The sequence below is a fragment of the Pleurodeles waltl genome, chromosome 4_1 (assembly GCF_031143425.1).
Source record: "Pleurodeles waltl isolate 20211129_DDA chromosome 4_1, aPleWal1.hap1.20221129, whole genome shotgun sequence".
Classification (NCBI taxonomy): Eukaryota; Metazoa; Chordata; class Amphibia; order Caudata; family Salamandridae; genus Pleurodeles; species Pleurodeles waltl.
In genome coordinates, this window is record NC_090442.1 from 586,582,659 (window position 1) to 586,597,100 (window position 14,442).

The 14,442-nt window shown below is 42.7% G+C and overlaps 1 protein-coding gene across 1 annotated transcript in view; it reads right to left on the bottom strand.

The window, feature by feature from the left end:
• EEA1 (early endosome antigen 1) overlaps window positions 1-14,442 on the bottom strand; it is a 497,109-nt gene that overhangs the window by 378,595 nt on the left and 104,072 nt on the right. The window contains exon 9 of the mRNA XM_069228969.1: window positions 5,077-5,232. Within this exon, the coding sequence (XP_069085070.1) occupies window positions 5,077-5,232 (156 nt within the window). The remainder of the gene's footprint in view (window positions 1-5,076; window positions 5,233-14,442) is intronic.

Consider the following 14,442-nt stretch of genomic DNA (forward strand, 5'->3'; position numbering starts at 1 on the left):
CTGCAGTGCTCCTAACAGGGCTGTGGTATTCCCCGGATCCTCATGATGCTCACCATTGTAGCCTAAGTCTACCCTGTCAAGGACTGGAGAGTCAGCTTCTACTTCTTCCTCCTACTCGCTGCCAGTTTTGTCCTGGTCAGCCTAAAGGAATAAGTCAAGAAGCAGACTTTTATTGGGATTTCTCCCTGTCTTCAGTTTTCTACTGGCACACATCTCCCTAAACTCTTGGAAGGTGAGACTCTCTTATTGAGAGACTGGGGCCTGAGAAGTGTGCTTTACTGAAGACATTTTCTTGCTTGAGTAGTGTAGGTGTACCTAACTACTCTAACAACTAGGCTCCCAGATAAGTTTGGAGCAAGGGCTATGCAACACCCCTAGCTTACATAGACCTAGGAGGCTAGACATCCTAACAACTAATAGTATTGTGTACTTAGCAGCAAGTAATGGTCTTTCTTCCAGAGTGATAAGGCAATTGCACTGCACCACCAATGTAGGAAGGTTGCCTGGTGTGTGGTGAGCACAGATGGTGTTATCACCTTATACCAGGTCCAGGTTTCCTCTATATGTGAGGTGTAGACAATGTCGAGGAAGCCAGGGCATTAGAGGTAGCTGTGGATGAGCAGCCAAGACTTATCTAGGAGACATGCAAAGCTTAAGCAATACCATTACAGTCACACAGCACTTACAAACATGAAAGTAAATAAAGGTACTTTATTATGGTAACACAAATACTAAAATACTGTATAGGCAATAATCCCCTAGGAGGTGAGTAAACACTATTATGTACACATTGGAAGTCAGTGATTAGCATAGAAAGCAATAGCAAACAGTACAACAATAGAAAATGGTGAAGGCCCCCGGGGAGACCAAACCATATAGTAAATAAGTGGAATGTGAAAAGCAGTCCTCCACTCAAAAAAGTGGAATCTGTAGAGGGGAGCTGGAGGAACTAAGAACCCCAAAAGGTAAGTCCTAGTGTGCCCCCCAGCAACCAGAAGAGAGGTGGTAGGTACCTGGTTTTCCCCAAACCCACAGGAGAACTTTGGAAAAGGACTGTACAAGACCCAGACAAGACAGGAGGAAACCAAAGGTGGATACTGACAGAGAAGGACTTGCAAATGAAGAGGACCAAGTCCAGTTCAAGATGGAGTGTCCTGTTGTGGCAGGAGCTACTACCCATCCTTCGGGAGATGCAGGACTGGATCAACGGTGGAGGCAAGAAGTCAGCTGTGCAGCACTGGAGCAGGAGAAGATTTCCAGAAGTGATTCAGGTGATGTCCCATGGCGACAAGAAGAGTTGCAGTCAGTCAGTGATATTGGAAAACCACCAACAAGCCTTGGCAAAGGCAAAAGTTGCAGATGAGGAGTTGCAGAGCTGCCAGGGACCAGCAAGGTCCAACAGTCTCAACCCAAGGAGGAGAGTCCCAGGTGACCCTCAGCACTGAGGAGAGTCAGAAGATGAGGATGTAGCACCTACAGGCAACTCCCTGGCAGCAGGCACAGGAGTCCCAGTGAGGCCCAATCAGCACACCTGGAGAGGAGTCCCATATCGCTGGAGCAGCAGGCGGGAGACTGTGCTTTGCAGGGAAGAGCGCTGAAGGCCGAGGTTACACGGAGCCTGAAGATCCCTTGGAAGAGGAGCCAACAAGCCTTGCCAGCTGCAAGAGTCATGGTGCACAGGGGTACTGTCCGGCAAGGGCTCACCATCTCCCGAGTTGGACAGCTGGTAGAGAGGACCGAGGGGAGCACTTCCAGACCACCACATGTGTTGCAGGATCCATGCAGTTTTGCAGGAGAGAGGATCCACGCATCCGGATGTCGTTGCAGTTGGTGCCTGTGGATGCAGGGGAGTGACTCCTTCACTCCAAGGAAGAATCCTTCTTGCTTCTTGTGCAGGCTGAAAACTCATCGCCCTCAGGGGATGCACAGCCAGGGAAATGTTGCTGAAAGGAGCCGGAGAACAATGTTGCAGGGCAGAGTCATTGCTGGAGTTGCAGATTGTCGGTTCCTGGAGGGTCCAGTTGCAGTCCAGGTGGCCAGAAGATGAAGTAAACTATGCAGAGGAGCCCTGCTGGAATCTTGCACGTCGAATCTTAACACCCACCCTTCTATTGGGAATCCCCAACAATGTTGATCTGCCCTGAATGAAGTTTTTATTTTGAGGCCTCTGGCTTGTGGTGGCCAAGAGGGATAATGCCCGCCTCTGGGGCTCTGAGATGTGTCCCACTGTGGATGTGTGGAGAACGGGAACGGATGGGTTTATGATAGCAGAGAAGGTGCCATACACAAATAAAGGCTGCCCGTGGAAGTTTGGGACAGTGTGGGGAGATTGGATGGCATATTACTCCATGGATGTATAAACGCTCGCCGAGTAATGACCCTTTAGATCATATTGAGGGCTATATACTAACAAATACTGAATGGCCTCTAGATTATGATGTGTATAGATGGGGAATGGAACTGATGATTGTTTGGATCAATTATTGCTTCATGTGTCTGGGTGGGAGGTGAGGAGGGAATTGTTAGTTATTTCTCGCTATTTCTGGTGCTTTGACAATATACTACTATGTAAAGCTTATTCGGATATGCTATGCACCTGTTTAAAACCAAATAAGAAGATTTTTTTTTTTTTTTAAAGAACCCTGAGCTGTGCCTGGGCCAGTGGTCAGTGAATAGATCAAGAGTCCAACAGTGGTTTACCACGGCCTTATACAATTTATCATGATCATCTTCTTTGGATGCCCCGAGATACTTTCCTGAGAAACCATATTACAGTGATTTGCTGTTCTATTCTACTTGTGAAAACGTCACTTCCCCTTGTTTTTGGACCTTGACATCGCAGTCCCTTCATGGACCAATTTATCCTCATGCATTATACTTTGGTATGTTGATTCTTCTTGATGTACTATCACCTTGGCTAGTTTTCATTTTTTCATGCATGAAGAATATGTCAACTATCGGGTAACTGTGGCATATTATAAACGTCACTGCTTTTTGAGTGCACTGGACTACAGTATTGGGCCTTTTTAGTTTTTGTCTCTGTCTAGGTACTGCACTTGCATGTAGATTTATTATTATTTTCTTCTTTCACTTGACATACACGGGTATTTCATTCTTTGAAGAGATTATTTTTTCGTGTATAATGGCTTTTCCCTGACAGTTATTAGTTATACCTGTCCGGTCCTTTTCCTTTCTCTGTTTTCCCACCACTCCTCGAAGTGTTTTTTTTTCTTTATACTCTTACTATACTATCTGTAAATTTTTTAATGTACATGTCATGTCTTTTTACCTTTATTCTAATGTTAGTTATTGTATCTATTATATATACATTTGGTTTTTGATTTTTTAATTTACAGCCTTGAAAAAGTCCTATGGACGAAACACGTGTTGGCTGTTCTGCACTTTGTTGTACTTATCAGAAATAAAGAATAATTATTGCAAGAAGAAGAAAAAATGTCCGCATGAACTTGGCTACTTTACTGCTTGGACTGCTCTTTGGAGTGCTCTGGTTTTTTGTATAACAGAGTCCAACAGTAGGTGAAAAACATTTCTACTTAAGATCATTCTCTAAGTGTTCTATTAAAGGAGAAAACGAGTTCCAGATTTTTGCTAAATAAACAAACTAACTGCATTTTAAATATTGAAGGCCAAAAAAGTGTTCTCTGGTACAAGTACAGCACTCTTTGTCACTGAATCCTAATCACCTGGTACTATAGCTACGCTCTGAGTTTTATTCAAAATTACTGAATATAATGCAGATGCGGTTATCACGTTTTACTTCAGATGCTTAGCCATTGTGTTCTATTGACCCATAATAAAATAAAATGTCCTATTTCAATTGGAAAAGTAAAGTATTGGGTGGCTGTGGAGGAGTCACTAGACTGGATGGCCTACATTAAAAGGTAATAATTGTGTATATACTACATCGACCTACACTGTAAGGTACGTATCTAATTAATGTTCCTGATTTCACTTACTTCCCGGGGTAAGAACAAGGTGGGGTTAAGAATATTAATAATTAAGTTAACTTATAATATAGTGGTAAGTCAAGATAGTGAATACTATATTACTTAAGGTCGATATTGTCAACCTTAATTTAGTGCCATAAAAAATCTCCACTCAAGAAACAAGAAAGAATACACATAACAAGTATCTGTTTGAACGCAGCAAATGACCAGATCCCACTTCACGAGAATTTAGTCCTTAATAGCAATAAATTATGCAACACTGGGAAGTAGCTGGAAGTCTTCTATTATGCGATTTGTTTTTCTATACACCATTGAAGCCATTGTCGTCTGGAAGAACTTACAATGTCTCATGCGATGCAGACAAGGGTATGACTGTGCCAAGACTGGTGTGATGAGTAGAAAGGATGGTATGTGTCACCAAAGTGGCAATGTGGATGGTGTGACCGTTCAGTTGCTCAGTAGGCAACCCAAGCAAATGTTCCATGTGTATAATGATCTCATACGTTGTATTATTTTATTTTAACAGATTAACATGTTATCACTGGTATGGCCTTTGGAGAGTGCTGGTTGCACAAGTAGTGGAAATTGGTATAGATACTGTATGAGCATTTGAGCTTGTGCTAAGACGTTGTTTTATTTAGTGGTTCAGAAAACTATATTATACTAATGAGGTGGACTTTGGAACTGTGTTGGTTATGTCAAACTCTTATTAACGGGTGAAGTGCATGATAAACTGTCAGTAGTATTTTTTTGTGGTGGATACAAAAAAGCTCAGTAGTGTGGCTACTGAATCATTGGTATCGCACCAAATCTTATTAATGTACGCATGACCTGCCCTGATGGGTCCTACAACACGTGTGGTGACTACTGGCCAGGAAAAGAAGTGCCAGGGGTGTGAGGTTGGCACACCCACCTGACCCTGCCAACCTATCACAATGCTTCTGCACACAAAGCTCCAGATTTACCCCTTTCCCCTTTAACTCTCTTTTTTCAAGTCAACAAATTATCAAAAGTTCCGATTGCAAACTAATGAAGTTTCATTCCAGTGCCAAAAATGGAATATAGATAATAATTTAAGCTAAAATAGCAAAATATTTGTCTCTTCTACCTGTGAATTAGCATTTTCTGCCTTCAACTGCTTGCACTCTTCTTTCAAACTCTCAGACTCTTTCTCACGCTCCAGAGTTGTTTTATCCATCAGTGTTTGAACCTGGATCAGCTCCTTCTTCAGAACAGCAACATCTTCTACACCAGGCCTCTGAAGCTGTAAAGTACATTGTTTATTACTATACATATCTAACTACACAAAAAATCCCACGAGTAGTACCCGCACTAGAGATAATGTCAAACACGCTTCAAAATATGATTATTTCGAAACTAATGGTCATATGTAAGCTACAAGACAAAAAATCCCATTCTGTTTATACATAACTCAGAGTAAAATAGTTTTCATATTAGCAAACTACTTTAGGATGCAAAGGTTCTAATTTCAAATTGGATTTGTTCTTCGTACAACTTTATGTTTGTGTACTTGGGAAAAAAAGGTTCTTCAAGAGTGAATGCTTGTATTTCACTAACTCTCCTTAAAGAAGTAATAGCCACAAGGAAGGAAACCTTCAATGTTAAAAATTGAATTTGGCAAGAGTGCATGGGTTCAAAAGGTGATCCCATGAGTCTTGTAAGTACAATATTTAAATTTCATGATGGAAATGGTGGTGTTCTGGTTGGAATGATGCGTTTTAATCCCTCCACGAAGGCTTTGATAACAGGAACTCTGAATAAAGAAGTACGTTGAATCGTTTGTAAATATGCAGATATTGCAGTAAGGTGTATTTTTATGGAGGAAAAAGCCAAATTTGATTTCTGTAAATGAAGTAAATAACATACAATATATTGTATAGATGCTGTAAGTGGATCGATTGTCTTAGACTGACAATAGTAGACAAATCTTTTCCACTTGTTTGCATAGCACTGTTTAGTAGTGGGTTTTCATGCTTGTTTAATGACTTCCATACATTCAGATGGAAGATTTAAGTAACCAAATTCTATGACTCCAGGAGCCAAATCGCTAGATTGAGAGCATTGGGGTTTGGATGCCTGATTTGACCTTTGTTTTGTGTTAACAAATCTGGTCTGTTTGAGAGTTTGGAGTGAGGTACTACAGATAAGTCTAGTAGTGTTGTGTACCAAGGTTTGTGCTATGAGTATCATGTTGAGTGATGTTTGATGCAACTTGTTGACCAGAAATGGAAGGAGTGGGAGAGGGGGAAAAGCGTAAGCAAATATCCCTGACCAATTGATCCATAGAGCATTGCCCTTGGATAGGGGATGTGGGTGTCTGGATGCGAAGTTTTGGCATTTTGCGTTTTCGCTTGTGGCAAGCAGATCTATGTTTGGTGTTCCCCATTGTTGAAAGTATTTTTGAAGTACTTGAGGGTGAATTTCCCACTTGTGTGTTTGTTGATGATTTCTGCTGAGAACATCTGCCAGTTGGTTGTGTATCCCTGGAATGTATTGTGCTACCAGGTGAATTTGGTTGTGGATTGCCCATTTCCAAATTTTCTGGGCTAGAAGGGAGAGTTGGGATGAATGTGTCCCTCCCTGTTTGTTGAGATAATATATGGTTGTCATGTTGTCTGTTTTTATGAGAACATTCTTCTGTTTGAGAAGAGGCTGAAAAGCTTTGAGTGTTAGGAAGAAAGCTTACAACTCCAAGTTATTTATGTGTAGCTGTTTGTTTGTTGCATCCCATTGTCCTTGAATGTTGTGATTGTTGAGGTGAGCTCCCCAACCAATCATTGATGCCTCTGTTGTAATTATGGTGTGAGGCACAGGGTCTTGAAATGTCCGACCTTTGTTTAGATTTGTGGAATTCCACCACTGAAGGGAAATGCATGTTTGGCGGTCTATCAACACCAGATCTTGAAGTTGACCATGTGCTTGTGACCATTGTTGTGCAAGGCACTGTTGTAAAGGCCGCATGTTTAGTCTTGAGTGTGGAACAATTGCAATACATGATGCCATCATGACTAAACTTTTCATGACAAATCTGACAGTGTACTGTTGATTTTGTCTGTATCTGTGTGATTATGTTTTGGAATGTCTGGATTTGGATTCTTTGCTTTTTTGGACATACTAGCGCTTTTTTTAATGTTTAGCATTGCACCCAGATACTGTTGTATTTGTGCAGGTTGTAGATGTGATTTTTGGTAATTTATTGAGAACCCTAGCGTGTGCAGGGTTTGTATAACGTAATGCGTATGGTTTTGACACTGCATATGGCTGTTTGATTTTATTAGCCAATCGTCTAGCTATGGAAAGACATGTATATGTTGTCTTCTTAGGTAGGCTGCGACTACCGCTAGGCACTTTGTGAATACCCTTGGTGCTGCTGTTATTCCGAAGGGCAACACTTTGAACTGATAGTGCTTTCCTTGAATGACAAACCTGAGATATTTTCTGTGCGCAGGATGGATGGGTGTATGAAAGTACGTATTCTTGAGGTCTAATGTTGCCATGAAATTGTGTTTTTGGAGCAGTGGGATAACATCTTGAAGAGTTACCATGTGAAAATGTTCTGACAGGATGTAAAGATTGAGGTTCCTGAGATCTAATATTGGTCTGAGGGTGCCATCTTTTTTAGGAATCAGGAACTATAGAGAATAAACTCCTGTCCCTAATTGATCTTGTGGGACGGCTCCTATTGCTCGTTTTAGTAATAGAGAATTGACTTCTTCCTGTAACAGCTGGATGTGTTCTGTGGATAGTTTGTGTTGTTTTGGTGGAATGTTTGGGGGGGTTTGTATCAATTCTAGGCAATAATCATTGCGGATAATTGAGAGTACCCAAATGTCTGTGGTAATGTTTTGCCAATTGGTGTGGAACTGTTGCAGTCTTCCCCCAACAGGAGAGGTGTGGAGTTGAAGGGGATAAGCCAAGTCACTGCTTAGGATGCTGTGGAGTTTGTTTAGAAGTTTGAAACTTCCCTCTACTTTTGGGATACTGCCCCCTACATATGCCCCTAAAACCACCTTGTTGGTATTGTGGTTGGTAGGTTGATTTTGCCTGCGATGTGGATGTCTCTTCTGTTTGAGCTCTAAATCCACCTCTAAACTGAGGTTTCCGAAAGGATCCCATGTATGGTGTGGTGTACAGTGCACCCATAGCTTTTGCGGTGTCTGAATCTTTGCGCAATTTCTCAATTGCAGTGTCAACTTCTGGGCCAAAAAGTTGTTTTTTATTGATTGGTATATTTAACACCGCTGGTTGGATTTCGGGTTTAAAACCCGAGGACCTGAGCCATGCATGCCTCCTTATTGTCACAGCAGTGTTGACAATCCTGGCAGCTGTGTCTGCTGCGTCTAGGGCAGACCTAATCTGATTATTGGTGATGGCTTCCTCCACTATTTGCTGTGCCCTTTTTTGATGTTCCTTGAGGAGATGCTGAATTATGTCTTGCATCCCATCCCAATGGGCCCTGTCGTATCTAGCCAACAACGCCTGTGAGTTAGGTATCCTCCACTGATACGCTGCCTGGGATGCAACTCTCTTCCCTGCAGCACCAAATTTCCTACTTTCTTTGTCTGGTGGGGGTGCATCACCGGATGACTGAGTTTGCCCTTTTTCTGGCAGCGCTTACTACTATCGAATCTGAAGGGATATGTTGAGTTATGTAATCAGGATCAGAGGGAGGTAGTCTGTATTTTTTCTCTATCCTAGGAGTAATTAGCCTTGCTTTAACTGGCTCATTAAATATTTGATCAGCGTGTTTTAGCATGCCGGGGAGCATGGGGAGCGACTGGTATTTTGAATGTGTGGAGGCGAGTGTATTAAACAAAAAATTGTCCTCCAACAGTTCAGTGTGCACTTTAGCTGGAGGCTGCCTAGTGTCCAATTCCTACTGAAAGGCTAATTTCCTCTTAGGCTTTAGAGGAGGTGCCGTTATGATTCTGCCGGTTTCTTTGTGGATATGAATCCTGGCTTGCCTCTCATCCATTACTTGTATTGGCTGTACTTAAGTCTCTTCTTCAGAGGTTTTGTGGCTTTCTTTTAGTGTTTTTGAAAGTCCATGTTCCTCTGTGTATCTTGCTCTTTTTGGTTCCGAAGCCGTTTTTTTCAGTATAAAAAAATATGGTGTAGTGGATGTTGTCGGTTCTGAAGGGGATTTCTGAACTTTCGACTCCGAAAAATGATGTTTAGTGGAGTCGGACACAGCCTTTTTTCAACTTCGATGGTTTCAGAGGAGTGGCCTTTTTCAGTGCCGAACTGGCAGTTTGGTCACCGGATGTCTTTTTTCAGGCCAAGCCATGGCCTTCCGGCAGTGGCGTACCCAATGCCTTATGCTTGTGTCTTTGTGATGGTACAGGGGCAGGCTTAATCACATGCTGTCCTGCCGGGACCGGTCTGTTCTCCTCAGATTCTTGGTCGGAGTCGGAACCTCGGACAGAGGCTGCTGTCTGCATGATCTCTTCCTCCTACACGTCGAGATGTTAGGAGCTCTGGACGCCATCTCGAGTCTTTGTGCTCTCCTGTCTCGAAGCGTCTTTTTGGACCAGAAGGATCAACAGGCCTCACAATTTTCTTCCCAATGATCTGGGGAAAGGCAAAGATTACAGACGAGATGTTGGTCTGTGTAAGAGAATTTTGCGTGGCACAGAGGACAGAATAGGAACGGAGACCGATCCATTAGGCTTCCACGCGGTCGGCGGACTAGGCCCGAGTTGGGCGTGCGCGCCTCGAAGGGCAAGTAAAGTTGTCTTCTCCGACGGTACCGATGTGTTGATGGAAGATGTTAACCCGATCGATACAATACAGACGAAAATAAGGCGTTTTCTACGTTTTCCGAATCGAACTTTCAGAGCGAAAGGAAACACGCTTGAACCCGATGGCAGAAAGAAAACAATCTAACATGGAGTCGATGCCCATGCGCAATGGAACTGAAGAGGAGTCACTCAATCCTGTGACACAAAAATGCTTCTTCGAAGAAAAACAACTTGTAACACTCCGAGCCCAACACTAGAGCGGAAGAAGTATACACAGCATGTGTATCTGCAGCTACACATGCCACTGAAACGTGTATATATATATATATATATATATATATATATATATATATATATATATATATATATATATATATATATATATATATATATATATATATATATATATATATATAAAAATATATATATATATAACTGTCAAAAATAAAAGTAAGGTGCTCAAGAAATCAGGGATGTAAACTTCTAAACATATGATCACTGACCGCACATTCAGAACCACAGCATGACGTTTGCATTTGGTAGGATTTGGGACCGTATCAAGACTGGTTTGCCTTGTGCTTGGGAGGTAAATAGTGGTACTGTCATGTAAAGGAATCTTATTGCTTTTGAAGTGGAATTATACGGGACTAGATGCTTCTTGCCCCCTTCAGAACTCCCCTTCACTTTCCGAGGAAACCCTGCTTGCTATCATGAAGCTGGGCGCACACTGGGGTCATCCTTCTACCCCTTCTCTCCAAAATAAAAGAAAGACCAAATTACTTGTGCGATGTCACTAATCCTGTGGTTAGCATGCATGGCCCTCGCTCTCAATGCCCATAGTATGCCACCCATATGTAATATAACTCAAGCTTTTGCATTACATAGACAGCGGATTCTGGCATTCCAAGCTTTCCACTGGGCTACAAAAGGAACAACGGCTCTCGGAACTGTCCAGCACATGGTATATTCATACTATGGGAACTGCATCTGCAAAGTTCAAATGTAAGCACTTTTGGGTAGGATGTCCAGAGAACTATCTCCATTGACTGGTCGGAAGGAAAATGTTGTCTATGGTGTTGTAAAGATGAAATTTCAGTTTTTTCCTGAAACAAAAATGTTCAGTTCTTGTCAGAAATGTTAAGAAAGAGAATTCCTTATCTGGCATCCTGGTGACCCCCAGCCTGCCACCTCCAATGTTATTTAAGTTAGACGACACATTTTTCTTCCAGATTTCTTTTGACGACTGCAGTAATCAGAAGGGAAGGTAAGTGTGAATGCTATGTTTAAAATGGATTTCAGTTTCCACCTGCAGTGCGTGCAGGTACACCTACTTTACTTAGCAGCCATTCTGTGGATTTTGGTTTCTGTGAAGCAGAAGGCATTGTTTGCCTTTTGCTAGCCTAATTAGAGACCATAGGTCCCCACTCAAAATGCACAGTACATTTGAAAGGTGAAACGTGATGTTTTTCACTACATAACTGCCACTTACTTCTGAAAAGTGTCTACAAAAGACCCAATATTTAATTTCACTTTTGGTGTAGATAATACAATCAAAGATGGCCTGGGAGGCAAAGGACTGAAGGGAGTTACAAATTTTTGATCCCGTGCCATACAGGGTGACTTCCAACTTGAGTCAGAACCAATTGAGAGGACCAACAGAACATGAAGGACCGCTTCTGCAAAAGAATGCTATCAACAACAACCATTTGCAATGCAATAGGTCTCACGTTTGTGAGAGTTAGAGCTACTGACGTAGTAAATGACAATGTCTTTTACCTATGTGTTTTGGTTTGGAGTGTAGTGGATGTATGAACAGAGACACAGCTGCAGCACTGTCTAGAAGGCTAAGAATGGGGAATTACCACTCAGAACAGAGAAGAAGCTAGCAGCACTGCCTAAAGGACTTAGAATGGAGGAGTTACCGACAGGACCAGAGAAGCACTGTGTAGAGGACTTAGAATGAGGATTTTCCACCGTAATCAGAAACACAGTTGCAGCACTGCTTAGAGGACTTAGAATGGTAGAGTTACTGATGGGACCAGAGAAGCAGCTAGCAGCACTGTCTAGCGGGCTAAGAATGGGGAAATACCACTGGGACTACAGAAGCAGCTGCAGCACTGCCTAGAGGACGTAGAATGAGGAATTACCACTGGGACCAGAGAAGCAGCTTACAGAACTGTCTAGAGGACGTAGAAGGAGGAATTACCACTGGAACCAGAGAAGTAGCTGCAGCATTGTCTGTCTACAGGACTAAGAATGATGAATTACCATTGGGACCAAAGATGCAGCTAGCAGCACTGCCTGGAGGACATAGACTGAGGAACAGTCGACGGGCTAGAGAAGGAGCTTACAGCATTAGCACCACTGTCTAGAGGAAGTAGAATGAGGAATTACCACTCGGACCAGAGAAGCAGCTAACAGCACATCCTAGAGGACTAAGAATGAAGAATTACCACTGGAACCAGAGAAGCAGCTGCAGCACTGTGTAGAGGACTTAGAATGATGATTTTCCACTGTAATCAGAAACACAGTTGTAGCACTGCTTACAGGACTTAGAATGGTGGAGTTACTGATGGGACCAGAGAAGCAGCTAGCAGCACCGTCTAGAGGGCTAAGAATGAGGAAATACCACTGGAACCAGAGAGGTAGCTGCAGCATTGCCTATAGGACTAAGAATGAGGAATTACCACTGGGACCAGAGATGCAGCTAGCAGCACTGCCTGGAGGACGTAGACTGAGGAACAGCTGACGGGCCAGAGAAGTAAAAAGCAAATTACAGCATTAGCACCATTGTCTAGAGGACATAGAATGAGGAATTACCACTAGGAGCAGAGAAGCAGCTAACAGCACATCCTAGATGACTAAGAATGAAGAATTACCACTTTAACCAGAGAAGCAGATGCAGCATTATCTAGAAGGCTTGGAATAAGAAATTACCACTGGGACCAGAGAAGTAGTTGCAGCACTGTCTAGAGGACTCAGAATGAGGTACTACTGACAGGACCAGAGAAGCAGCTAGCAGCACTGTCTAGATGACTTAGAATGAGGAATTGCCACTGGGACCAGAGAAGCAGACAGCAGCACTGCCTAGAGGACTTAGAATGAGGAATTACCGATGGGACCAGAGAGGGTGCTTCCAGTATTGTTTAGAGAACTTAGAATGAAGAATCACTGGGACCAGAGAAGTAGTCGCAAAGCGATAATTCAAGCACTGTCTAGGTGAGACCTAAAGAAAGAAGAAAAAAAGAAAAAAAAAAGAAGAACAGGCTTTAACATGAAACCGGGTTTAAGTGTAGAGTGTTCAAGTAATTCTTTCTTCAATGAAAAATATTCCCACAGAAGGATGCCTACAAACACAAACTTGTAAATCACTTAACCCTGTAAAGGGCGTCTTATTTTATTTTTTTAAAACAGCAGGCAAAAACACTGAGCCTAAACAGAGGCGAATGGCTGCATCTTAGATGTAAATCTTTCCAAATATTTTATTAACCCACTAAGCTAACTTACTGCAGCCTCAAATTACGACTCGAGCGTTGAAGCTTACAAGCAAAAAACAGTCAGTAGCAAAGCAGGCAATACTCTTGAGCAGTATGACAAACATAGAATAATAACAGTAAAGTCAACCGTGTGGAAGTTACATTTGTAATAGGAATTGCTGGTAACTTGAAATAAAATAAAAGTACGATTTAAAGGCATACTTAATAAAAAAAAACATTGCAAATGTAAATAATAGTAAACATCCCAATATTATGAAAAACAAGGGAACGTGAGGTGCTGCCCATGGCAGACAAAAACGGACACAAAAGCATCTCACAATATAGCACCCTCACCCACAAACAATATCACTTTCACATCAAAAAATTCAAACCAACATTGAAAACCCGTCCAGCCTAATGAAATGTTTTTTTTTTTTTAAATTGCCTCAAAATACACCACATGCATCACAAACTAAAAACGCTGACGTTTATCAGCAGAAAAAAAAACATAAGAAGGCAATGGCCCCCATTATGACCCTGGCCGTCACCAAACTGCCAGGGTCACAGTCGGACCGACACCAAAGTGGCGGTCAGAGTGCGACAGTACGACCGTGGTGAAAGCACCACGGTCGGACCTCCCGCACTGCCATGTTGCCACCAGCAGACAGCCTGGCGGTCTCAGCGGTTGTAATCCACAAGGGTAGCCCCACCATGCAAAGACTGGAGAAATGGGGGTGCCTGTGGCCCCACGGGGGCCCCTGTAATGTCATGGGCAGTGCAGCCCCCCCCCCATGGACAGCCCTGTAGTGCTTTCCACTGCTCAAATTATGGGCAGTGGAAAGCTCGACAGGTGCTGCTGCAGCCGCCCCACCGCCACATTGGTGCCGGCTATATGAAGAGCCAGCGTCAATGTTAAGGCCCTGTTCACTGCAGGGCCGGCAGGCAGAAACGCTGTTTCCGCCTGCCGGCAATGCGGTGAATTCTTTATCGCACAAGTGGCCTGATGGCAGAACGAGTTTGGCAGGCGGCCTCTGCCGCCCGCCAAACTCGTAAGGAGGGCCATAGTCTTAGTAATTAATTTACACTGACTTTTTGTGTTATAAACGGCCGTGTGTGAAAATAAGTACACTGCAAACCAAATAAAAAGTTACATGAAGAAGGAAAGAAAATCATACTGAGAGTTACTAGAAGACTCAAGAACAACCATGAATGTCACAAAGGAGGCAAAAAAAAAAA